The sequence below is a fragment of the Nyctereutes procyonoides genome, unplaced genomic scaffold, assembly GCF_905146905.1.
Source record: "Nyctereutes procyonoides isolate TBG_1078 unplaced genomic scaffold, NYPRO_anot_genome, whole genome shotgun sequence".
Classification (NCBI taxonomy): domain Eukaryota; kingdom Metazoa; phylum Chordata; class Mammalia; order Carnivora; family Canidae; genus Nyctereutes; species Nyctereutes procyonoides.
In genome coordinates this window covers 12,605,168-12,631,987 of record NW_026575044.1, presented here as the reverse complement: position 1 = coordinate 12,631,987, position 26,820 = coordinate 12,605,168, and the positions used below count along the sequence as shown (strand labels likewise).

At 52.5% G+C, this 26,820-nt stretch overlaps 1 protein-coding gene across 3 annotated transcripts in view; it reads left to right on the top strand.

Moving 5' to 3' along the window:
- The window catches only part of CNIH3 (cornichon family AMPA receptor auxiliary protein 3), a 213,289-nt gene that overhangs the window by 163,475 nt on the left and 22,994 nt on the right, over positions 1–26,820 (top strand). For 2 of the 3 annotated variants that reach the window (XM_055323891.1, XM_055323889.1), the window contains one exon: positions 3,219–3,266. The exons of the other annotated variant lie outside the window; for it this stretch is intronic. In XM_055323891.1, the coding sequence (XP_055179866.1) occupies positions 3,219–3,266 (48 nt within the window). The remainder of the gene's footprint in view (positions 1–3,218; positions 3,267–26,820) is intronic. 3 annotated transcript variants of the gene reach the window in all.

The window sequence follows — 26,820 nt, the reverse complement described above, 5'->3', positions numbered from 1 at the left end:
GACCAGGGGACCAGGCCTCCGGGTCACCTCTGTAAGGGACATGGTTTTTACTGGAGTCTAAGTTTTTGTGAGTTTTTACTGCACGTGAGGAACTGTGTATATGTGTAACCTATAATTCTCACAAGTCAGCCAGGATGGCATCATTGCCGCACACACAGACTGGTAGGCGAGAGCCCGTAGCGCATGGCGGGAGGTTAGCACTGCCTGTCTGCCTGTCTCGGGAGCCCGTGCTCCTACCATGTACTCCAGGTGGTCTCTTTTCAGAGAGCTGATTTTCTAATCCTTTTGGCATCAGATTCTTTGGTTCTATGAAACAGAATGAAACCCTTTCAAAGTCAACAGTGTGGAGTAGAATTTTGTCGCAAGATGCAAGAATTCCTAAGATGCACTTGAAAATTTCTGAAGTTTTGTGAAACTTGCTTGCGTTGAAATGCATTTTGTTTGCATCTGCCGATCTCACCACTACCTGTGATAACTTAGCTCCGTCAGACCTGAAAGGGCTATCTCCGGGTCTCGTTTCTCTCTGGATGTTTCGTGTTTGGCACTGGCATCACCGCCTGGTCCACAGAGCTGCTCTAGTCCTGCTGTTCCTCCTCCTAGCTCACTGGAAACCCCCAGGGCTTTCTTGAATCACCCCCGGGTGCGTGCTGCTGCAGAAATGTGTCCTCCACTCCGTCCTGTCCTGCCAATTCCACCCAGGTGACTGGCGAAAACTTGAGACTGCCTCATGGAGCCACTTCCATCTGGCTACGTCAAGTTCTTAGTCCAGATGGAGCAAAGAAGATAGGATAGGCCATGTGCCATGGCAGCACCAGTACGGAGCCTACACACAGTGGGTGCTCAACTATTGTTGATGAGAGGGAGAAAGCATACTGCAGAATGAGGTGTAGGGTGGAACTGGGTCTCAGCTCTTCACTCTTGTCACTAAAGCTATGCTTTAGACGCTTTTAGATGATTTAATTAAGGAGCCTGGGCCCTGCCAGCCAGATATTTCTTGGATAGACTGACGCCCCTCTGGAAAGGACTCTTGTCTGAGATTAAAAAAAAAATGCATTAAACCCCCCATGGAAAAGTATTAAACATATTTTCTTGGTTCTTATGATTTATTCTCTGGCAGGAAGTTAAGTGCTTTGGATGCCTCATTAACTCCCATTCGAGCTCTTTCAGCCTCCGTAGAGCCCTGGAGCAGGGTCTCTGCCTCGGGTGGCTCGGAGAAGCCACCACACCCATTGGTGACACCAGCCCTGGTGGACTTAGCTTACAAACAGTTGCTCTAGGAGTGGGCTGAGGCTCACTGGTTCTCAGGATCGAATGTCCCCTAGAGCTCTATGTCTTGCAGGGCCCTCGGGATAGACCTCCTTCCAGGGGGTGGACAGGGCAGGAGGGTTCTTGTTTTCCTCTCAGCTTCTCATTTCCCTTCCTTTTACCAGAGGGGCCCTCGGTATCACCAAAGGAGGAGCCACCAGAGGCCCAGCTTGCGGGGAAGGAGCTGGTGTGGCCCTGTACCAGCTTTTCTATGTCTGGCACCTCACCCCTTGCCCCTTATTCCTCATGTAGGCAGCCTTGATGCCCAGCTGTGTGCGGGGTGTGTGTGTGTACATGCTCGTGTGAGCACGCACACATGTGTGTTCTGGAGGACATGGTCTGTCTCCCTAGCCACGTGGACACTAATTTGTCCTGAGGTGGGCTCTTTCTTCTGGGCTTGAAAGACACACAGCAGTCACTGTATGATTTGATTAGAGAAACTGAAGTGGCAGAGCCACCTGTCTCCCCCAGAGCAAGTTCATTAACATCACATCCGTGGTCACCAGATTCATAGTGGCTGCCTCCTAATGAAGCACCAACAGACGCCGCAGCTGCACTCAGAGGGGCTTTGGAAAACAAGAAGCTCACCACACGAAAGGGAAGGCTGCACACAGTCTGTGATGTGACCATCATCACCCCGCCACCCTGCCGCTGGCCATGGGCACCCGTCCCAGTCGTGGGCCAGGCTCCGGGAATGGATTTTGATGTCTTGAAAAGTCTTAGCCTGGGAGCGCTGCTGGTGTCTAATTTAGTGGGATGACTGCTTCCTCTAAATGCACTCACTTTAGAAAAATAAAATCAACGGGCAGAGAACTTCATAGCTTAGACACCAATCAGGGCACATGTGCTCTGGAGCCCGGGTGGAAGTCCTCCCGGGAGGACTCTAGGCTCCAGAGGTCCCTAGTGCTCGACTGTCTTACAGTGGGAAGTTTGTACCTTTGAGCCCCGGTGTCCAGTTCCCTCTGCTCTGCTGCCTGTCTCTCTGGTAACCACACACAGGATCTCCTTTTCTAGGAGTTTGTTTTGTTGTTTTGCGTGATCTCACATATAAGTGACATTGTATGGTATTTGTCTTTCTCTGTCTGGTTTATATCACTGAGCATAGCACCATCAAGGTCCATCCATGTTGTCGCAGATGGTAGGATTTGCTTCTTTTTTTATGGCTGAGTAATGTTCCAGTGTGTGTGTGTGTCATGACTGTATAATAGTATATCATATGGATATAGTGTATGTATATGCACATGTGTGTATATACATATTTTCTTTTTCCACTTACACCCACGACACTCAGGTTGCTTCTGTGTCATGACTGTGATAAATAATGCTTCAGTGAACACAGAGGGACAGATAACGTTTTCTAGGCAGCGATTTCGTTCCCTTCAAATAGGTACCCAGAGTAGAATTGCTGTGGCTATTACAGTAGTTTTATTTTTAACTTTTTGAGGAGCCTCCCTAATGTTTTCCTAGTGGCTGCACTAATTTACATTCCCACCAACAGTGCACAAGAAAAAGGACCAGAGTCCTTTTTCTCCTCGTCTGCACCAGCACCTGCTGTCTCTTATCTTTTTAGTAACAGCCGTTCTGACAGCTGTGAGGTGCTATCTCAATGTGGTTTTGATTTGCATTTCCCTGATGAAGAGTGATGAGCACCTTTTCATGTTCCCCCGGCTATCTCTGTGTCTTCTTCAGAAAAAATATCTATTCACAGCCTCTGCCCATTGTATTTGGATTATTTGGGGTTTTTTGCTGTTGAGTTCTATAAGCAAAAACTCTCATTAGGAGCCGCCGGGTGGGAGCATGCAGGTCCCTGGTGGGTTCTGACTCCTCTCCTGGGGGCTGGATCACGGGGGGCTTCTCGTGTTCTTTCAGCAGAGCATCTAACCCCCCTCTTTCTTTCTTGTGTGTCCCAATAGAGGGAGCGGCTGAGGAACATTGAGCGCATCTGCTTCCTCCTGAGAAAGGTCAGTGCGGCCCCATGCTCGAGAGTGGACGGTCACATGGCCATGGTCGGTCACGCAGGGGAAGGGGCTGGCGGGGCTCAGTGCTCAGTACTGTCTCCCCAGAAAGGCAAATGGCAGGGGAGGGGGAGGGGGAGCAAGTGAGCAGTTTGCTGGAAACCTCGAGATAAAAGGCACTAATTAGAATGGGTGGCCATCAATCAAAGCATCAGGGCAACACTGGGTATTTGCAGGTGCCCTCTGGCTGGACTTAAAGGTTCTTTATCTTTGTGTGATGATGGATGGCATTTCCAGCCCCTGTGACCTCACAGCTTTTGTTCCTGTCTGGTGCTCGGCTCAGAAACACTCCTGCTCAACTCAGGGAAGTTTTTAACTAGATGCTGGTTTTCCTTTGAGGTTTCAGCTTGCCACTCAGCTTTGTAGTTTGATTGGCAGCACCACTGGGAGTGTTTTAGGGGCAGGATGGGAAATGCTTTGAAAGGGGGAGCCAAGCATTGAGAGAGTTGTTCTGAATGGATGCTGCCCTCAGTGCATCTGGGAAGCGCACGTGTGCATGCACATTCATGTGTGCACGAACAGCACAAGCTTGGTATTTAGCACAATTCTGTGGCATAGCCAGGGAACTCCAGTGGCAGAGGGACTGCATTCTCCACCAGGACAGCGCGTGCTTTTTGCAGTAAAATGTATGGAACAGCAACTGGCAGGTAGAGTGAGCAGTGGCCATAGCCTTGAGCCAAAGGACGGCCCCACTTTCTGTCCAGAGCACATGGGCCACAGGACATAGGGAGCCACCTGTCAACCCAGAAGGACTTTTTGAGCCTTATGTGAGTAGGAGAGAAACAACCACTATACCAGCATTGACAGAAGGGAAACAATTGTGCAAGCGTCTCAATTTCTGTGTATATTTCCATAATGATACCTTTCACTGGAGGAGAAGGCTGAATCAAGAAGTTGACTATTTTTCTAGCTCCTGACTCGTCCTTTAATGTCTTCCAAGACCCTTGGTAGGTGAGAGCTCCACATGTTGTATGTCACAGCAGGGAAGTATGGTAAGACAAGGAAAATGCATATGAAAGTATTAGTGACCCAGAGAGTAAAGAGTGATTTAAGAAAACACATGGCATTTGGTATTAAGGGCAATTCATGAATTTGTCAATTATTTTCCCATATAATGTGTTGGACACATCAATAGCCCCTTCAGCTGTCATTTTCTGGCTCTGACACCTACTCTCTGCCATCCTGAACATACCACCCAGATTCCCCACCAAGACAATAATCCACATCCATCACGTGGGTCTTACCCTTCTGCACTGCTTGACCACTGACTCTGGCCAGACAGTGGGCAGTGGCCAGTGGCCGCCTCTGCTGGGATCCTACCTTATAACCCAGAGGTCAAAGCCAAGGCCATGAAAGAATACAGGCTGTGCAAGAATTAGCATTACCATTTGCAAAATTGCATATAGTTTGCATAAGTTTGCATAAACAGTAGATGGAGGCATTTTGCTCCAGGAAACATACTTCAAGTACCTTTTTCTGTGTCCTTTTCATTTGGTCTCCCCCGCCCCACCCCACTCTGTGGTCTCTGCTGCTCCTGTGAGCACAGATGCTATTCATCTTCAGTGGGAAACACCAGGAATGGTGGTCCAGGGTAGGTATTGGAGGCCAGGAAATACGGACTATGAGTTTTTAGGTGTTATAGCCTAATGGTCACTTGTCTTGCAGCCTAATGGTCTTCGGCTCCATGAGCAGTTGCACAAGGGCCTAGCTTGGAATGTGTGTATTTACTACATTTACTACTTCTATGAGATTTGTAAAATCACGTGTAACCCTGTATTATGTTGACCATCGACTTAGCAGGTCCCTAACTGAGGCTTCTCCTACCCTAACCCTTGGTGTGCGTCTGTGTCCGCTGCCCTCCTTGGGGTCTGCTCCCTGCCAGTTCTGGACCCTTCCACGAGAGAGGTGGTGGCGCACACAGGCTTCTGCTGCCTAGATGCTGCTCCTGCCCTGATTATTGTGTGGCCCTGGGTGTGACACTTAACTTGAGAGTGGTGAGAATGCACAGCTGCCGTGATATTCAGCGAGAGGATGCACGTGTGTGCAGCTCAGAGCAGCTCAGCACGGTACACGCTGCTGCTCGTGTCCTGGCCCTCAGGGGCTGCTGGCAGTTCTGGGGTGACAATCCCACACACACTCGGTGCCGAGGCAGGTGAGGCGGCTGGTGGCCTGCCCCCAGCTGCTCCCCTGTCTCTCTTGCTCTGGTTCTCCTGCTAAGTCCGAGCCGGTTGCAGGGATGTGCGGACGGTTCGTGGGTCTGTTAGCGCCACCACCTTCTGGGAACTGTACCTTCCAAGAAATTTCTTGGAACTTGTCCCCTAAACACCCAGAATGTGCTGTATCTCCGCTGATGATTGTTGTTAAACCACCTCCTCAGCTTTCTCGGGAGGAAGGAAGGGATTTTCAAAGTGGATCCATTTTTAGCTCTCTAATTATCAGAAAATGTGTTCTTTGGCTAATTTTCTGAACTGTAGGATTCTGATGTTGACATGTTGCATGTGATTCATTTTCCGTGGCAAGAGCCACTTCATGTGCTGCTCTCCTGCTGGAGCAGGATGTGGGCCCCATGGGTCACTGGCCCTGCGGGTCACTGTGGAGGATGGTCAGGGGCCCCTGAGAGGAGATGGACCTGATGAGGGGCCCTGACTGCATCCCGGACTTTAGGAAATTGTTGGAGAAGAGGAGCTTTGGGAGAGCCCCAGGCTGGTGTGAGTGTGAGAAGGAGCCTGCTTTGGGGGGAGAGGCATCATCAGACCCTGGATGTGGTCATCCCTGGGGACCATAACATGTCACTTCTAGACCAAGTCATTGAACAAAGTCTGTGACGGTCTTGCATTGGCTGAGCCTGCCTGAGGGGAGGACTCTGTTGCACAGTTTGGGAGAAGCATCCAAACTGTGCTTCCATCTTGTGCCCTGAAGCCCACAAGTGTCTTCAGACCCACTGTGGATTTCTGACACCTGTGGCTCTAAGGACCTCTGGTGGACAGTTTTCACTCCCTCCATCGAGCAGTCACCCTGGGATGTGAAGGAGGAGGATGAGGGGGTTGGGGTGCTAGGGTGTTGAGTTTGTGGGGGACGTATAACCAGGCTGGGGGGAGGGGCAGGCGTGCCAGGTTTTAATCTGGAAAGAACAGTGTGGCAGTAAGGCCACATGTGTGACCACTAATGACCACCTACACCCTCCCTGTTGTTGCTTGAACCACACCTGAACCACACCTGTGGAGTGCGGGGTTGGGGTACAAGTCACAGTGCGAAGTACCCACTGTATGGTGTGAAACGCGGGTCCCCTTCAGAAGTTCCAGCAGTCCTGCCGGTGGGCTTGGAGAAGGTGGGGTTGGCCAGGACCCTTGTACAGTGCAGATCCTATTGGTCATGTCCCTGAAGCCAGCCCTGCCTGTGTCCATGCCCTTGCCAGGTGATGGTGCAGGTCCCTTCCTCCACACTCACATCGGGCTCTGGCATGTGAATGTGGGCAGGTGTGCGAGTATGCTGAGGCCTTCAGAGTTCTGGGTGTCCTTGCTCTCTTGCACTTCTGACATCACCACGGCCAACGCACTGGTGCGAGGTGCATGGAGGATCCGGTGACCCCCAGCCAACCTTGAGATGCGTGAGCAAGCATAAATGATCATCATTTTCAGGCACTGAATTTTGGAATGACTTGTTATGCAGCATTATTAAGGCAATGGCTCACTGATACTGCAAGCGTGTGCTACTTATGTAAGAGGGACAATCTTTTTTTAAAAAGCGATTGTGTCCTCTCTACACATCAGCTGTTTGCTGACTCTACAAATTTATAAATAGATAGTTTCAAACTCTGTCCCAATTTCTGTGACCTCAGAGGAGGCTACTAAATGCATTAATGTACCAGAACCGAGAGAAAGACCCACGTCGCTTTGGATCAAATGTTTGTCATGCATCAGCTGCTGGGAAGGATAGTGAAGACAGTCGTTTCCTCTGATTCCCTGCGCTCCCTGCTGTGGGTGCGGTCCTTCCTGTGGGGCTCTGGAGGGAGCAGCGAATTTTAATTGCGACACATAACACAGTGAAAAGGGACACATAAACTTAGTGGCAGTTGTGTGCAATGCTGTAGAGACACCATCCTTGACTCAGAAATTTTCCAAATCAGAGTTCTGTGTTGGCTGGCGGATTTCTGAAGTATGCTGAGGATCAGAGCCACTTCTGTTTCCTGAGTGACCGCTGTTGCCTGTAAAAGAACGAACCCTCCCAACAACCCTACAAGGTGATCATGATCGAAAATCCCACCTGGTAGACGAGGAAGTCAGGGCATAGAGAGGTTTACCTCCTACGGGGGTCTCATGTTTCTTGAATCCATAGAGCTAGGGTCTGAAGACAAGTCGGACCAGAGTCCATATTTTTCGTTACAGAATAGGGGAAATTGTTGGTTCTCTGGAACATGCTCCTTGCGGACCACCACTCAGGTAACATCGCTATCTAAAGGGAAGATATGAGCTCCCAAAGCCACAGGGGCCACAGGGACCATCACGTTGCTGGCTCGCCACGATGGGGCCCAGTGGATTCCTCCAAGGCTCTTTCCTATTTCCATTTACCTTCTTGGGAAGATAGTTCACCCCAGAGGGAATGTTTGAAGAGAAGTAAAAATATCCTAGAACAACACTTGCAACTAGTTCAGAAAGTGTGTCTCATGTATAATGTATTTTCATTCTCTTTCTGTGGCCAACTCCTTATTAGTCAGAGGGAAAGATGGAATGCTTTACTCACTGTGTGAACTGTAGTGCTGAACCAGAAGCCGGGCAGTCGGTGGGCAGGAGGCCTGTCCCCACTTTACTCCCCCACAAGGCCACAGCCGGACCAGCAGATGACCCTACAACAGCCCTGGCTCATTAGGCCCATAGCTGGTTGGCCTGTCTTTAATGGTTCTTTATTCCGTGATAACAGAGGATCAAGCAAGTTTACAGCAAGTGCAGTTTCTATTTCTGATGGATCCATGCGTCACCTGGTTGGCTCCCCCCATGCTGGCTGGGCTTACAGGGAGAAGGGAGGGTTCTTCTGCTCTTGCCTGGACTGGCCATCCACAGACTGTGTCTGGCCATCTGCAGACTATTAGCCCATGTGGGACAGCCTCCACTGGGGTGGTTGGTCCTGCTTCCTGCCTCGTCCTCCAGTGATGAGCCTGGGCTCTTCTTGCAGTGTCACAGAGAAGCCAGGGCACAAGTGGGAATGCACATGTGCTTTTTCACACTTTGGTTTGCATCAGATCTGCTAGTGTCCTGTTGGCTGAAATGAGTCACATGGGCGAGCCCAGGGTGTTGATTCGAAAGTGCCTCAGGAGCTTCCCAGGTGTGAGAAGAGGCTGGGGAGGGCCCGAAGAGGGAGGTGGGCCACTCCAGGTTGGTGGGTGGCAGGTGTTGTAAGCAAGGGAATGTACTTACGAGGCTTCTCTTGGGCAGCCACAAGATGAGCGGATCTCCGCACCCACCCACCAAGTCTTAGACATTTATAAAGAGGTCACATGTACTGTTCACATGGTCCTAGCGCCACATCACTGTCTGAAGGCTCTCCTGGGGCAGCTCCCAGAGCAGGCAAGGCAAGTGGGACCAATAGTCCAAGGACAGGGTGGGGGTGATGAGCCTCTGATCACCAGGGTCCACCTCATGGGTCAGCCGTTGACCATGTCCTCTCAATGACCTCCCCCAATACAGGGTAGAAATGGGAGGGATGACAGAGTTATAGGGAAAGATGTAGATGTAGCGAGGCCATCGGTGGCATCATAGTTGCTGTCAATCTACCACATATCTGTAGGAAGGGAATTAAGACTCAGGGGTTAGGACAATGAGACACCACCTCACTCCTGTTAGAATAACCAGCATCAAAAAGACAAAGGATAACAAGTGTTGGTGAGGGTAAACAGGAAAGGGAACCCTCGTGTCTGGTTGGCGGGAATGCCAATTGGTGCAGCCACTCGAAAACAGCATGGCAGAGCCTCAAAAGTTAAAAGTAAAAATACTGTGTGATCCAGCAATTCTATTTCAGGTTATAAATCTGAAGGAGATGAGAAGACAAAGTCAGAGATACACCTGCACCCCTGTGCTCATAGCGGCATTATTTACAACTGCTAAGATAGGGAGACAGTCCAAGTGTCCATCGATGGATGAATGGATGAATGGATAGAGAAGATCGGTATGTGACCAGGAGATGACATGCTAAAACTAGAATGACCTTAGAGGTCATCTGGCCAGGCTCCTCATTTTTGGGTGGGGAAACTGAGACCTGAAGGCGTAGTGGTGAAATGACCTGAGAACCATCTCAGATACCCCCTTGAGAGTCCGAGATCACTGAGGTTGGGCAGCATGTGACCCGGCTATGAGCTCTCTGAGGCAGGGGCCACACCTTGCTTGCTCACCCGCTGCGGGGCTGAGCTCAGGGTGCTGGGAATGGCAGATGCCTACCGCATGACGGTGGCCGTTTCACCGTGAGTAGCATGCACTACGCGTGAGTTGTCTTTCCCTCCAGTCTCAACCTCTCTCCCACTTGGCATCTGATAGGCCTGGGAATGAGGCTGCCCACCTTCATATTCTGCAGTTCCTGGTGAGAGTTGTGGAAAGGATCCTTGGTTATTTCAAAATCAGCCCTTCTCCAGTGAAAAGTGGTCTTTCTATGGAGATGCGGGGGAGGTGGGCAGGAGGCACTGCTGTCTGCAGTGGGCTCTCAGGTGTGGGGAGCGTTCCACCGCATTCCTGCAGTGAAGCCTCTGCATGTTCTTCCCGTCACGACAGCTGTACAGAGGTCTCAGCTTACTTCCATCAGAGGGGTGGCCTCCTTAGGTGCCCCGGGTCTTCAAGGACATCTTCACAGTTCCATTTGCGGGCAGCCATGTGCAGAAATCCGCACTAGATCAGTGCTGTGAACCTGAATCCTGCATGTTTTGAGGCAGGGGGCATGCCCATGTGACTGAGCTAGTGAATGAGCCTCGCCAGCCGCCCAGCACCCTCCCCACACGGCTGCACAGCCTTGCTGTTCTCTGCTCCGTGTTCCACATCCAGGAGTTCCACCAACTGCCTGCGGAAGGCACTTACCACTCGTGGTAAAGCTCTGCTCCCTGTCTTGTGCAAGATCATGTGTGAGCAGCGTGTCCGGAGCTGGTAAACAGTGGAGTGCTCTGCCCTGTGGTCACTAGTGGTCTCTAACTGTTTCACGTGGTGAAATCCCCCGTGAAGATTGTCTAACGTGCATCTGCTTTGGAACCACTTCTGGAAGTTCTGCTGTCCTTGGTCCAGGTTTGGGTTGTGTTTTGTTTTGTTTTATTTTTTTCCTCTGCTGCAAAAAGCTTTATTGTTTCCATTTGGTCAACTGCTTGGAAGAGGGCTCCAGGGTGGTTAAAAGCCGCCTCGTGGGGGCTCCTGGGAGGCTCAGTCGGTGAAGCGTCTGCCTTCAGTTCAGGTCATGATCCTGGGGTCTTGGGATCGAGCCTCCCGTGGGGCTCCCTGCTCAGCAGGGAATCTGCTTCTTCCTCTCCCCCTGCCCCTCCCCATGCACTCTCTCTCTCTGTCTCTCTCAAGTAAATAAATAAATAAACCCCCCTTAAAAAAAGAAGGCAGCCTCGTGGCAGCAGGGAGTGGCTTGGGCAGAAGCTCTGGAGCACCAGGGGACACCAGAGGGGCCCCTCACAGGCTGCGGGCTCCAGAGGCTCCTTGTCATGCTGGAGGGCGAGTCTTTCAGTGAGGTGCTTGCCCAGCCCAGCCTGGGGGCCAGACGGCCTGTGGATGTGAGCCAGGTGGTGGCCCGTCTTCTTAGTGAGTCCATCTCCTCATCCAGGGAGTCACAGAGATGGGGGTCCCCGCGGGAGAACCCATGCATGCAGATCCACCGGGGCTGGGCTCAGGCTCTTCCTCAGAACCAGAGAGGCTTCCTCGCCGTCCAGGGTTTGGCCCACTCTTCCTGGAACAGCTTTTCCCCATCCTGGAAGAGGGCGCAGCTGCTGCATTGGTTTGCTCCTTCACGGGAAGCTCAGCACCCTCACACTTCTGCTCAGCCAGTTCACGGAAGAAGTGACCCATGCCCTCTGAGCCACGTCTCCCGGAGGAACAAGAAGCCCAGACAGGAGGCCCACGGGTGTGTGTAGACCAGGCGGTTGACAGTGGCCTCCAGCTCCATGGAATGATGCATCTCAAAGCTCATGGTTGATGATAGTAAGGAGCTGAGCTCAAAATAGGGTGTTGGCTGGTCCTGGAGACACATGGTGGCCAGAAGATGGCCCTGAAGGTTACAGCTGGAAAAAAGCTTGGAGGCTGGCGCCCCTGGGTCTGCTCCATCCAAACACGGTTGAAACAAGGGACAGATCTGCGGGACCACTGAGCCCCTGCTTGGGAGGGTCCAGTTATCTGTTACTGGAAAATACCCTATGTGGGCGTCTTGTGGGTGGCCACACCGGAGGAGTCCTGTGAGGAATATCTGGTTATGTGAGTGGTTGGTGAGGGTCCGGGTGATTCCCAAGCAGTTCTTGCGTGGCTCCACAGGGTCTGGAGAATGGTGTCTGTTGTGGGAGAGGGAAAGAGAGAGGAGCTTTGAGCCAGCAGGGCTAGCAGCCCTGGGCATGAGGAGTAGCCCCAGCCCACCATGTCCCGACTGCATTTTCCTGCTCCAGAGTGAGGAAGACTGGTTCCACTCCACAGAAGAGGTTCAGGGACCCTTGTGGAGGTGGAGGGAGAGACCTGAAACCGTCAGGGACCTTGGGCTGCATCACTGAGAGGGATCCCTAACCTTGGCTGTGCCTTGCATCACATTTAGAGAGGTTAGTGAAAACACGGATTCCTGAATGCCCACCCCCCGGGGATATTAGTTTTAGGTGTCAACTTGGCTAGGCCACATTATGCTAGGCATGTGGTCAGACATTATGCCAGGTGTTTCTGTGAGGGTGTTTTTGGATGAGATTAATATTTAGATTGCTGAATAAAGCAGAGTGGTTGCCCTCCATAATGAGGGTGGGCCTCATCCAATCAGTTGAAGGCCTCCATAGAACAAAAACTGACCTCCTCAAGCGAGAGGGAATCCCATAGCAGATGGCCTTCAGATTTCAGCTGCAACATTGGGCCTCCCTAGACCACCCTGCAGTCCCTTAAAATCTCCATATAAGTACATGTATACATGTGATACAAGTAGCCATGTTGTGATGCAGCTGACTAGGCTCACACACAAACATATACACACAAACATATGCACACAGCATACACAGTCACATACACATGCACACACCACACATACTGACACAGTCATATACACACACACTACACACAGCATGTGCGCGTACATCACACACATGCATACACATGCATGTACGTACACAGATGCATGTACGCATTCACATACATTTATATACCACACATGCACATGCACACACTATACACTCACACATACATGCATACATGCATACATGCACACACCACACAACACTCCGTGTACTTACACACATGTATGCACGTACACAAATGCACACAGCCACATACACATGCACACATTACACAATGCACACAGCATGTGCACACAGTCACATGCACCACGTACATGCACACACGTGCATATACATACTCACACACTACACATACACATGTGTACACCACACACACTTTGTGCACTCACACACTCATAGGCATGCACACACACATGCATGCACACACTCACACACACATGCGCACCCTGTTGTCTGTTTCCCTGGAGGACCCTGACTAATGTACCCCCCATCCTGGAAATTGAGGCTCCGCAGGTCTGTGGAAGGGCCCTGGGACACTGTGAGGGGAGTCTCCAGTGAGGTGGGTAAAGTGATGGCCTCCAGCAGACGGTACATTCCCTGCTCAAGGGCACCCAGCACCTGGGTCTGGCTCCAGAGCCCACACTCCCTCCTTTTCCCTCCTGCTGTTTCCATTTGCTTCCATCTGTGGGAGCCGGGAACCTTCTGTAGCTTCTTGCTGTACATGTGGGGCCTGTCTTTGCAGGCCACCGACCAAGAGTGAAGAGTGCTTGGCTTCCCCTGTGGCCTCCACAGAGCGTGAGCCAGAGAAGGAGGCCAGTCCCCTCACTGCATTTCTCATCCCACATTCTGAGCAGATTTGTGGACTTGGTAGTTTTGCTACCAGAAGTTATCAAATCTGGGTGTTCTGACAGAAATTATCTGCTTTTCTAGAGTGCCTTTCTCCTCTCCTGAGGGTAAAAAGGAAATCCAGGTGTTGAAGGTGTGGGAGCCAGGAGGGACACAGGGAACTCACTGTTGGAAAGCCCAACCAGAATGAGATCTGGTGGGGAGGAGAACTCTGCCCCAAGGCCTCATCGGGGCCCCACACTCCAGCCTGGTCCCTGTGGTCTGCAAAGGTGTCAGCTCACGATGTCCCTTCAGGCCTCGGGGTGGAGGGGGAGGAGGGAAAGGGCCATTTCTCTAGGGCATATGACTCAGAAGGAGCACACTCCTCCTCCACTTAACTCACTGGCCAGATCTTAGGCAAATGGACACAGCTAGTCTTATTATGGGGTGGGGGGAGCTGTGTACTCAGCCAAAGATCAGGGATTTTGTTCCAGAGAGAAGAGGCAGTGAACATGGGAGGGTGGGGGATGGGGCAGATCTTGGCCTCCAGGAGCTGCCAGCACAGGGCACACGGCCACTGCTGTGCCCTGCATGCCCTTCCAGGTGGAGAGGAGGGTCGGGTGGGGAGGGACTGGGCATCAGAGGCTGGGGTGGTGTTTGGTGCTAACCCAGAGAAACCTGGGCATCATGGGGCTGGACAGGGGAACCAAGGCATCCTGGATGTTGGCTTGGTAGGTTCCAAAGAACACTGATTCATTCATTTGGCTGGCATTCACTCAGCACCTCCTGTGTACGCAGCTATCATGTGCCGCCAGGGATGTGTGTGTGTGTGTGTGTGTGTGTGTGTGTGTGTGTATGTGTGTGTGCGTGAGCAAGTGGTGGAGACATGCTCAGTGCAACTAAAAGGGATCTTGCTTTTTTCCTGAATTCCTGCCTCAGAGTCTCTCAAAGCCCCAGCCATGTGATACTTTAAAGTTGCTTGTATGCACATCTTACACATTTGTATTTTTGAAGGGATCATGCCCTCGTAATTTGTATACCCATCACATTGCCTAGCATGGTGTCAGCTTTATGTTAATTAGCTAAATGGATTAGGGAATGGGAGCCTGGCGGCCACATAATGACTTGTGGCAAAATTCTCCCAGCGATGTAAGCAGGGAGAGACTGGTGGCAGGTGTAATGAGAGCATCGCTGCCCGGTGGGTGAGTGCCGTGGCAGATGGGGTTCCAGCACCCGCTCAGCCTGGCTGCACATCGGCATCACCTGGGGAGCTCACAAAGTGCTGCTCCTGGTCCCACCCCCAGATATTCCATCTCGTTGGTGTGGGATGTGGCCTGGGCATTGGCATTTGGAGAGCCCCCCGGGGCTGCGGGTTGAAGAGTCGGAGGCTAAGCCTGGCTCTGGCAAAGCAGGCGAGAAGTGTTTCCATTTTCACAGCCCCAAGGCTGTGATTTAGAGGCCGTGATTCTCTAAATGGTGCCAGAGTAAAAGCAGTAATTGCCGGCAGGTGCCCAACCCAAGAAGTCTGTGCCTAACTCCCTACTTCTGAGGAGGGGGTCAACGTGGTGGGAGGACCCTGCACGGAATCTGCAGACAGCATGTTTTTCCTTTTGTGGCTTTGCTTCCAGAAGCTTCCTTTCCCACAGTGTGATGAGGACCACAACCTTCTGTTCCCAGCGCCCACACCCCACCCACTCCCATGCTCATCCTTCCAAATATTCATCCTTGCCCTTTGCCCAACTGCTGAAAAAGCAAGAAACATTTCTGGGTCATGTTTCTAGGCCACAAAATGTGCCAGTATCACCAAATTCTCATGGGCTCTTGTTCCCTAGAGCGCTGCCTCATCTCTTCCTCTTCCTAAAGTTAATTCCCGACACCAGCTGTATTGACAGAGAGACCCCCAGGAGCTGCCAGCACAGGTGAGCACCTGCGGGGCTCCTGGCTGGCACTGGACCGATTCCATGCCCAGATGTACCTCCTCCCCATGGCTAGCTGTGCTGCTGCACCATCACACTGACTCCATTTGCCATTTATGTGGGATTTGTTATTCTTTATGCAATTTGGGGTATTGGTCCTCCTCCAGCACAGAGTTTCACTGGCTCTGATCCCTAAGCTGTCTCCATGGCACAGACAATTACAAAACACATGGAGTTTTGTTTCATTCGGATAAGACTAGGCAGTAGTTGGGGAAATGCACTGAATGGGTCCAATGTGCTATACAAATGCAAAGTGCCATTATTCTAAGGGGACAGAAGAACCATCCCGTCCCCTTTCTGTATCTGCCAACCGGTCCGAGCAATGATGAAATTCTGGAGCACAATGGTCACGGATTATAGCACAGGGAGGTGGGCGGGGAGCACGTGGCGACAACAGCTCTGCTATTGTGGCCTTTCTGTGGTGACATCACTGCTGTCAGCTCTCAAGGCATCCCCAGGTGTCCTGCGGGGAGGCAAATAAAGGAGCCACTTGGCTGGGCTCCTGCCCTTGGGGACCTGTTCAGATTATATCAGCAGGATGAATTGCTGTCTGTCTCTTTTGAGGGCCATGTCAGCCTCCCTGGGCGAGTTAGACTTCCACATGTGCCACCATGCTATCAGATGCTTTCTTGATAGTGGTGATGCCAACTGCTATGTGGACGTTGGGTTGTTTGTTGTTATTGATAAAGTATCTCAAGCACAGACAGTCAGGACTTAAGAAGAAGACAGTATGGGGGGAAGAGGAAAGTCAGAGGTGTGACACTCTGTTACACCTGGTTTCCCCCGGGAGACCTTGCGGTGGGTGTGGGCAGGTCTGGGTGCTTGACTCCTTGCTCGGCCCTCACCCTGCAAGCAGCGTGTAGTCGGGAGAGCTTTGCTGGCGGCCTCGGGGTTCCTCCCTCACCCCTGTCCCTGGGGTGGCCATTGGGGCATCCCTGGGCTCTGACTCCCAGAGTCCTGCCTTCCAGAAGTCCTTATGTTTCCCACACCTTTGTGGTTCTCAGAGGCACCCAGACGCCACCCTGGGACACCCCGGCATTTATCCCTGCACCTGCGGGCCCCACCCTTCTCTGGTCTGATGACTGCCATCTCAGCTGGTTCTTGGCCTACAAGTCACATGCAGACTAAGAGCCTTGGACCAAAGGCATCATCCCAATTTCAAGAGACTGTTGTGGGTGGGTTAGCCTGAAGGAAGGCATGGTGCCCTCTGCCTGTGTGGGTTTACTGGGCCTGGCACGTCAGGGTGGCTTCAACACCAGAAATTCATCTCCTCATGGTTCTGGAGGCTGGGAGTCCAAGATTATTGTAGGCGGGTTGGTTCCTTCTGAGGTCATGCCTTGGCTTACAGACAGCTGCCTTCCCAGGTGTCGTCCCTCTGTACGTTTGTGTCCTCTTACAAAGACTCGTGACCCTATTTACCTTAATTACTGCCTTATACACCCTCTCTCCAAATACAGTTACATTCTGAGGTGCTGGGGGTTGGGACTCCAACATACGAGTTCTATGGGGATGGGATCCATGTGCCAGAGAAGAGTTTTAATGGAAATGACATCCACGTGCTGAGGAGGAAGGATGGCCTTCCCTTGGTGAGTAACAGAGTGAGTAGTGAGGGCCTGGGTTCAGACTTCACTGGCGGTGTCCTGTCACCACGGGAGTAGTCCGTGATAGCAAGGGCAAGATGTTGCTCCTTTCTGTGGGATTTGTTGCATGTTTATCTGAGCAAAGCCTGTGAAGATTGCCCCATCATTCTCAAGGGGAGGCAGTCCACACAGTAGGGACGGGAGCTGCCGGCCCGGAGCAGTGTGCAGAGCCAGCTGCCCTACCGAGTGCCCGCAGCTGAGTCCCAGTCATGCGTCACACTAACCAGCTCCAGCTCCTGTCTCCCCGGCTGGCCCGGGTCAGCACCACACCAGGTCTGTGATGTGCGCTCTCACAGAAGTGCTGCTTGCTGAAGTCATGTACTTATTCTATTTAATTTATAGAACATGCTCTCCCAGGAGATCCCTGGCACTTCCCTGTCCAGAAATTGTAACTTGGTAGCAGAACAGCATGGCCCATTCTGGGGCTGGTGGAATAAGGAGCACGGCCCACACGTGCTCGCTGTGCACATGGGGCTTGGGTCCTTTCTCTGTGCTGGAGGGCCACACCTGCTTAGGCGTCGAAGCCTGGTCCCTAGAGGCAGAAGGAAAGTTTTCTCTGGGACCACGACACATACTATTACCATGTGCGGCGGAGAACATGCCAGCTGTCGTGTGAAGTGCTCAACTGGACCATCTCACTTAACGTCCCCTCTGATGTGGCATTATTGTGATGCAGGTGTCCCTGTGGTCCCCCCTCACTGAAAGGATCATGAGGCCATCCAGCCAGGAACCCAAGCGGGTCCCAGTTTTGGTGGTCCTTTCCCAGAGCGCGCTCTTTAGTTTTTCTTTGTTTTGATTGTAAATGTAGCATGTCCTCATTTTCACTAGGAAATGATGCTAAGTTAATATGAAGGAAGTATTAACAACTGCCAACCCTCCTCCATCCCTAACCCTCTGACCTGAAGGCAGCAGCCGGGGCCTGCGTCCCTGCACTCACGTGTCCGTGCTCTTTCAATCACAAGTGTGTGTGCATACACACCCATACACACACTCTGTCTCAGAGTTGTCTTCTTTGTTGTTTTTCCCAATAATGGGAAAATTGTTTTTTTGTGCCTTGTTCTTCCCCACACACTGGACGTGATGGACCATTCTCTAGGTCACCACTACAGATCTAACTCTCTTAAAAATGGAAACGAGTTTGCACAAACAGCCATTATATGCCGTACTACATGCCATCTGTCCATCATACCCTTGTCCATGGACACTCTGTTTTTAGTTTTGTTCATTTGGCCTCAACCATAGCCCCGCCGTGAGCTCCTTCGTGAGTTTCTACCACTTTTAAAATTGTTGGGTTGGGGGATCCCCCGGTGGCTCAGCAGTTTAGCACCGCCTTCGGCCCAGGGTGTGGTCCTGGAGACCCGGGATCGAGTCCCACGTCAGGCTCCCTGCATGGAGCCTGCTTCTCCCTCTGCCTGTATCTCTGCCTCTCTCGCTCTCTCTCTCTCTCTGTGTGTGTCTCATGAATAAATAAATAAATAAAATCTTTAAAAAAAAAAAACACTTCAGGTTGAAGAGTGTGTGAACTTGTACTTTAAATGGAATTACCAACAGGTTGAAGCAACGTGTGAGCAATGTGTGCCGCCCGCACTGGCATGAGAGGGTGCGTCGCGGTCACCAGCAGTTCCCGGGGAGCCCACGGGCTGACATACTGTCCGCAGCCCCAGCAGGACACTGTTTGTTGATCAATTTCCCAGTCCTGGCAGCACAGTCACATTTCCCCAGGAGCTTTTAAAATCTGGATACAGGGGCCTCACACAAAGTCTCCCTTAACTAGTCCAGGGGGCACGGACAATGGTGTTTTCAAAAGCCCCCTGGTGACTGTGATGGTCTCCAGGGTGGAGAGCTCCTGGGAGACCCTGCAGACACTAGCCCCTACCCCCCTTCCTGGGTCTCCCGTGGATGGGCAGTGGGGACTCTGCTGGAGGCTCTGGGTGGTCTCCTTCGGCCAGCCGCCCCTTACTCCCTGCAGGACTATCCCAGTCCTGCAGAGCACATGGCTGGTCAGAGCTGACTTTGGCCATTGCACAAAGTCCCCTGATGGCTTTCAGAGCCTCTAGGACCCTGTAGGACAGGCACTGCTCTTGAGAGGATCTTCTCACCCAGGGCGGTTGGGAGTGCTCTTTCCGGGAGAGAAGAGAGTGTCCACACACCCCTAGTTCATGACCAGAGACACATGCAAGTTCCAGTGATGTCCTCCGGCGCAGGGATCATGTTGTTTATGTCACGCAACACGCAGACCACAAGTTCCTCCACGTGGCACCCACCCCGTGTCTTCACCCTGTGAGCTACTGTGATGCACATGGTGCCAGGGGAGACGCACCCCCACGCTGAGGTGTAGAGGCCACATGGAGAGTCTGTTGCCCTGGAGCTTTGGTCCCTTCCATGGCACGATGGTACCCTGCTGTTTGCTGCCGTCCCGTGAGCGCCTTGAGTGAGAACAGTTAGAACACATCAGTGGCTGGTGTGGGAAGCCTGCAGGCCAGCAGGAACTCGGGTGTTCTACGTGTGTGTGCACACGTGTAAGTGCACCCATGCGCAGTGCGGTGGAGGAGGTGTGCAGACGCTCACCTTGTTCTGCCTCACACTGCTGGGTGCTGCGTGTGGACCCTGCTCACGGCTGGCGGGAGGGCTGGCGGGGTCCTGCAGAACCACAACATAGTTCACCTGCATAAAAATACCAGGAATGTTTATCCTTCGTGAAAAAAGATGAGCTTATGTCTTTCAAGAAACAAATTGTGTCAGAAACTCTATCCTTAGCACCAGGAGCCAGCCTGGCCAGTGAGACACCCTGCTTAGGCCCGCCCCCAGGACGCCCCCAGGACGGCAGGAGGTGGGGAGCTGGCTGTGGTCCCGGCCTGGCCCACGTAATTAACTGTGAGCGCTAACACTCGCAAAGTGCTCTTCAGGACACTGGTTTTTAACCTTGGCTGCACATTGGAATCTCCTGGGAGAATTTTAGGAACTGTTGTCTGATCCCCAGAGATTCTGACTTAAGTGGTTCAGAATAAATCCTGGCTGTTGGGAGTTTTAAAACTTCCCTGGGGTGATTCTAATGTTTAGCCTTTTGGTAAACAGGCTTCATTGTTCAGGTTTACTAATGCATTTCAGCCGCGTTGGTGGCCTGGCCGCAGGGGCTTTGCTGGGCTGGTGGCCGCCCTCCTTGGCCCTGCCCTCCCCACCAGCATGGGGCTGCATGGGGTGCATAGGCATCCAGTCATTAGTCCCGGAACCTCTTCTGCTGGCCAGGAAGGGTAGGGTTTCAGAGGTCAGCTCCAACAAGAAACAGGACAGGGGTCTTGGCTGCTGCCTGCATTTTAGAGCCCCCCACCCCCTGGGGGTTTCAAGAAATGCCAAGGCTCTGGACCCAACCTCTGGGTTTCTAGTGCAGTGCTGAGGTTTGCATGGGAGCTTCACGTTTTCGTTGGGTGGGGCGGGGAGAAGGTCAAATGTAAGGTAATATTGACCAAGCAGGATGACAACAAATGCCTGCACAGTCTTTCACCTTCACCAAGACCCATGTGTGCTCCGTCTGTTCCTCTGTCCCCCACTGCGAAGAGCCCACACTCGTGCACGCACCGGGACCATTTGCTTGCACGTGTTATGGTTTTTCACCCCACAGGCATTCGCCAGCACAACACAGTACATGGTGTCCAGGACACTGATGATGACGTCTCATTATAATGCGGGGACATTTCCCCTGCTCCCTGCTTTATAGCTTGTTTTTTGCAAAAAAATTCCAGGATCCAGTTAAGTACCGCATCTCCCATTTGGTTGTCACATTTCCTGCAGTCTCTTTCAGTCTAGAACAGTCTTTGTACTGTCTCAGGACAGTGACGGTTCCAAAGAATCCCTGAGTGGGGTGGTTGTTCAGGTTCCCCACGGTGTGTGAGGAGCCACAGCGGGGCTGAGAGGCCTGCGTCGGGGACCCAGAGTCCTGCTTGCCGTGTGAATGTTCACATGCACACAGGATGCTGGCCCCGTTGCGTGCTCCTAGTGTCCCCAGTGTCCTCTGTTCTCCCAGAAGTGGCCCTGAGTGCTCGCGAGTAAGCGGGGCCCTGGTGCTGGGCTCCCTACCTCTATCCTGCTCTGCCTGGTGCCCTCCTGTCTCTGGTCCTATCTCAGGTCAGGGCCCCTCCCTGCCCCACTGGCTGGCTGCCCCTTCATGGGCTCCCTCCAATTCTGTCTCCTTCCAGCTCATTCTGGAATTTGTCTGGACCAGTTCCCTCTTTCCTGTGTACCTTCTGACTCTTGTCGCTACAACTCTGCCTTCCCTGTCTTCAGACACATTGTCTTCCTTGTCCTACAAAGTGTCACTGACCTTGGTAACCCTTTGTTACCAACACATGTGGTGTTCTTTCATATGTCACCAGATTCTGGAAAGAGCCCCGTTCACCCCTACTCATCTGAGAATCTCCTGAGACGTGGCAGGTGCTCCTTTCATTCCATGGAAACTGGTATCTTTAAGGTCGCCAGTAACATCTCAAAGACCAAATCCAAAAGCCTGATGTATTCACTCTCAGCCCCTTTGGCTTTCTGAAGCACTTCACTGCTGGTCATCTTTCCTTTCTGGTGCCCGGCAGGAGAGCACTTCAGTTTCCCTCTGTCCTGTGCACATGCTCCTCTCTCTGCCTTAATCCCCTTCTCCACCTTGAAGACTGGTGTCCATTTGGGTCCTGCCCTTGGCCTTGTCTTTTTCCTGTTCTGTATTAAGAGTTGCAGTCAGCAACCTGTAGTCATATACTTACTGCAAATTTGTTTTACTAGACCCATTTAATATTTTAAGCATCTGAAAAAATTCACACAAGAATCGATTTTCAGCTTGCTTTTGGGAAAAGATGTACAAAATCTGGCAATACTAGAACTCTTTCCTTCAAGATAGCCATCAGCTGGGGTTGGGCGGCAGGTGACCCTTCTGCTGGGAGGTGTGTTCCTCAGACCCCCTGCACCGTCCCCTCCTGCATCCCTGTGTGCTGTGCACATCTGAGCGCGAGTCTACCTCCTTGGGGCTCACCTACCCCTGGACTGGGACTTCTGTCATCATTCATGTTGGAACGGCCCCCAAACTATGCCTTCTCCTAGCTTGCTCTCTCTGGAATTCCAGGCTAGTACTGATCATCTGCAGAGCACCTGTACCTGGTTCTACATCTTGTACCTCAAACTCAGTATTGGGGCCAGACATGCTGAAGAACCAGTGCTTCACCTCTGTGGGCGTGAGCCAGTTGAGAACAGACACAAGAGTCTAGATGAGGGTTAAAATACAGTGTTACAGCTGGCCAGCTGCAGGGACAGTCATGGTGGGACTCCAGTACCTTCAAGTATGAGACAGAGAGAGACACAGAGACAGACACACACAGAGAGAAAGTGCCGCAGAGGGGTGGGCTCTGGGCTCGTGCTGGCACTGAGGTGGGCTTTAGGCCCTGACCTCATGCACCTGCCACATGCTTACAGGAGTGGGAAGAGAATGTGTGCCGTGTAGGGACAGGCAGAGCCTGGAGCAAGAGAAGCTAGGCCACAGGCTTCCTCCCTGATGTTTCCTCAACACGTGGAAGCAGCTGGTGGGAAGTCCTGTTTTACCAGTTAAAGCAGGAATCCCGAGAGGGATGTCGAAGGGTTCCTTCAGCCTGCCATAAACACGATGCCTTACAACCTACTCTTCCAGTTGACCGTGTTGGTTGATGGAGACACTGTCTTCCATGTCACTCAGGTTGGCTAGCACACCTGTCCTCGTCTGTGGGTTCTGTTGCCCATGTGCTTCATGAATTACAACCCTCCTCCCCCAAGTCCCTTTCTTAAGGGCTCAGACTCTCTTCTTGTGCCTGGACTGTTGCGGTAGCTTACTAGCTGGGTTTCCTCCCCCTGGCCTTTGGTCTGTTTTCCAGTCCTCCTCCCAGTTTCACCGTACATGTCATCGGAGTGATCTAAGCAAACCTTGATCAGGTAAGACCACCTTATCCCAAAACCCTCTCTGGGCCCCAGTGTTGGAGCACAAATCACTGATACTTAGCAGTGCTTCTAGGGCTGTCTATAATTTCTCCTCACCTTATGGAAGCCTACTTCCTTTCAAGCACTTATCTGTTCACCAGCATTTATTGAGTACCTACTATGTGCCAGGGATTGTGCCAAATGCTGTGAATAGAGATGTGTGAGACTGCCCTGGGATTTCCTTTCCTTTAAAAAAAAATTATTTATTTATTTGAGAGAGCGAGCATGAATAGGGGGAGGGGCAGAGGCAGAGAGAGAAACAGACTCCCTGCTGAGCAGGGTGCCCAGTGCGGGACTCAATCTCAGGACCCTGAGACCATGACCTGAGCTGAAGATAGATCCCAAATGGACTGAGGCCCCCAGGCACCCCTATGATTTCCTTTCTTTGTGCCTTTTCTTACATGATTTTATCACCTAGAATGTTCTCTGTTGGCTAAAATATTATCTTTTGGTTCCAACTCAGATGTTTCTTCCATGAAGCTTCCTCTAATCCACTAAACAAGAAATATTCTCTGCCCTTTCCGTCCTCCTGGATTCATTACACTTGTCCTGCAGAGTGAAGCCCAGTCTGTGTCTCCTCCCACCCAAGTGCCCTGAGGCACCTGTACAGTCCTGGTGCAGAGGAGGCATTCAGCCAATGAGTGCTCATAACATTCCTGCATTTTCTCCAAAGCAGGAAATAAAACAAACCCAGAAAAAAGTGTTTAAAAACACGAGTGAATTACGCATGATCCTAGGTATTGCTAAATATAGCCGTACAGAGACAAACATGTCATGATTAATCAACACGTTGGTGAGCCACCTACAATCCATTCTGAAATAAAGCCATGTCTAAAAATGTTAAATAATGTTCCTTCATCTCTTACTTTTCATTCCCACTGCAGCCGACTTTAGAGTTGTTTTTTTTTAATGATTATTTATTCATTTGAGAGAGAGAGACATAGAGAATGGGAGGGAGAGAAAGAGTCTCACGCAGGGAGAGACTCCTCACTGAGCAGAGCCCAACTGAGGCTCGATCCCACGACCCTGGATGTGTCTCTGGTTTTCAGATGCCACTTCTCTGAAGGCACAGGGTTGACACCAGTATGGTGGGGAGACGTCCTGCCCGTGGCGTGCTAGGGTGCAGCACTTCCTCGAGGAGCCTTATGGGGTTTAGTTACTGGGTCAAGATTTGTCAGCGTTAACCTCAGTCGGGGCACAGCCAAGAACAACTGGAAGAATCTAAGAAATTTGGAACCAGGATAGAGCTTTCCAGAGTTTTCCAGGTGGTTGCCAGAGCAACTCGGGGATCAGATTCTGGGGGAACTAAAACCTTCTATTTTAAAAGTACCCAGTTGATCATCAGCCAGAAGCAAAACAACCAAACAATAAGGTACACATTGGAAATCCTTACAAAGATAAGCATTTTCTCAAAGCTGGAAATCGTTCAAGCTATGAGGAATATTTTGACCCTGGAGTGGTGTCTCCAGCGCTGTGTTAACCAGCAGGACACAGCCTCCTCTGTGGCGGAGGGTTTGGAACCAAATCACTGCCCAGCGGGTTTTCAGGATGTGTCAGCAGTTAAAAAAAAAAAAAAAAAGCCAAACAGAGCAGCACCGCGGGGAGTTGCGTGAGCGTCTGCCGATTGCGGCCTGGTCCGAGACGATTCTGGCGGCGGTGTTGGCATCCCTGCTCCCGCCGTGCCTCGCCTGCCTGCACCGCTGGCTGCTCGTGCTGTGTGCAGGTCTGGGGGCCGCAAAGCTGCTGGGATCAGAGGTCAGGGCTGCAGCCCCGCAGAGTCACCGAGGAGTAGGTTGGGGTGCGGGCAACATAAATGCGTGGAGCTGGGCTTTCTGGGTGGAGAGGGGCAGAGCGGGAGCTGTTTGCTCCCTGCAATGACACCTGCCTGTGCTCACACCTCCTTCGTGCAACGTGTGGCCTTCATGTCCTGTCATGTCCGAGCAGCCTCCACGAGGCCTCACAGCTGTGTCCAGACACCAGCTTGGGGGTTAGACGGGATGGCACCGTAGCCCCGTGGAGCTCTCCTGGAGTTCTCCATCAAAACAGCGTCACAAGAGCACGTCCTTCTGACCCCCGCTCCTGAAAGTCACTGAGTTGCCTGGTTGTGACAAACTCCTCCTGTGGCCCCGAGGACAACGTGGAAGATTTGGGAGCAGGAGGAGGAGTGAGCTGACCCGGTTCCCGCCATCCACAACGAGCCTATGCACACCGAGCGCCCTTGCTTCACAGGATCATGACAGCTGCGAGGTGGCGGGAAGGGGCTGCACCCCCAGGCCAGGTGGGCCCCCACAGTGGCTGGAGGGCAGGAGCCCCGGTGCAGACAGGTGGGTGAGTGGGGGAGGCCACAGGGCAGTGATGAGCTGCAGCGGGGGCATCCATGACACGTGTGGACTAGTGATTACTGGTGGCGACTCCGGGACACCTGACAGCATGGCCAACGAGACACGGTGTCCCTAGCACCACTGTTTGCATCCCTGCAAGCCGATGGTCAGCGCTCAGTGTTTCTGCCGATCCCGAGCCCCGAGTCAGCCGGCGTGGGGAAGGCACCGGTGGGCCGGCACATCACCCTGTGCCTCTCGCCCCCAGACCTCCCTGGCTCTGCCCTGCGCCCCAAGCCGGCGGGCATTTTCTCCCCTAACTGCAGGGTTCGGCCGTCCTGTCTCTGACTTTTAGCCTCTGCCACCTTGGGCTCCCAGGCTCTTCCTTCTCTCCTCGTCCCAGTCCCTGCACGTAGGGGGGGCCCGGCTGGATTTGGTTCTCCGCCTTCTGTGCTCAGCACCTCCTGCCAGGCGATCTGAGTTCCATCTGCCGTGTTTCCTCAGCCTTCGGGTCCCCACTGTGAGGACCGACCCCGCACCCCGCTGTCCCGTGGGCACCTCTGATGCTGGCCCCGCCGAGCCTGTGGTCCCCCCAGAACACCTGCTCGTCTGGTGCTCCCCCTCTGGCTCTCACGAGCCCACTGCTGCCTTCGGTGTCCAGCCCGTCAGCGTGGCTCTGTCCCTCCTGCGCACCCTGTCCTAGCCACCATGGGCCCTCCAGAGAAGGAGCGAGGCCAGAAGATGACTCTGGGCAGCCGCCCCCAGGCCCCGGGCCCCAGACCTCTGGCCACAGGTTTTGCAGTTCCTTGCATCATGTTCCATCTTTCCCAGCATGTGTTTTCCACACCGGGGTGCAAGCTTCATGCTGACCTCGTCCCCTGCCAGCACATGGACCCTGACACAGCGAGTGTTGAGGGAATGAGTAAGCACCGTGGACGCACGTCCTGGGTCTACTGTGGAGTCACGGAGGCCGTCCGTCTCCACTGCAGCTGAGGCTGGGGATGAGATCGCTCCAGGAACGGGGTTGATGGAGTTGGGGGAGATGCACAGAACACAAGGACTTTGAGATTTGGGTACAGTGAAGCATTTAAAGTAAATCGAACAGAACCACACCAGGTGGAGCAGGCAAGATCTTTGAGGAGGTGACCATGGGTGGATTCACGGATGAGGAGGAGCCTGCCATGAAGAGGTCTGGGGAGGGACTCTCTGGTCAGGGGCCATGGCACATGTTAAGGCCCTGAGGTAGAGACAGGCAGGCTGGGTTTGAGGATCTGCAATGGGATGAGTATGGCTTGTGTGAGTGGGCAAGGGGGTATAGGGCGAGGGGTCAGGAGGGCATGGAGGCCGGGTCCTGTAGGGCTTTAGAGGTCATTGTAAGGAGTCGGGTCTTGTTCTAGAAGCAACGGGGAGGCATGCAGGGTGGAGCAGAGAAGTAACATGACCTAATTTATATTTCAGAAAGATCTCTGTGGGTCCTGGTGAAAGTGGTCTGGGAGCCAAGGTCTGGGCCGAGGGAGGAGCCAGGCCAAGGCG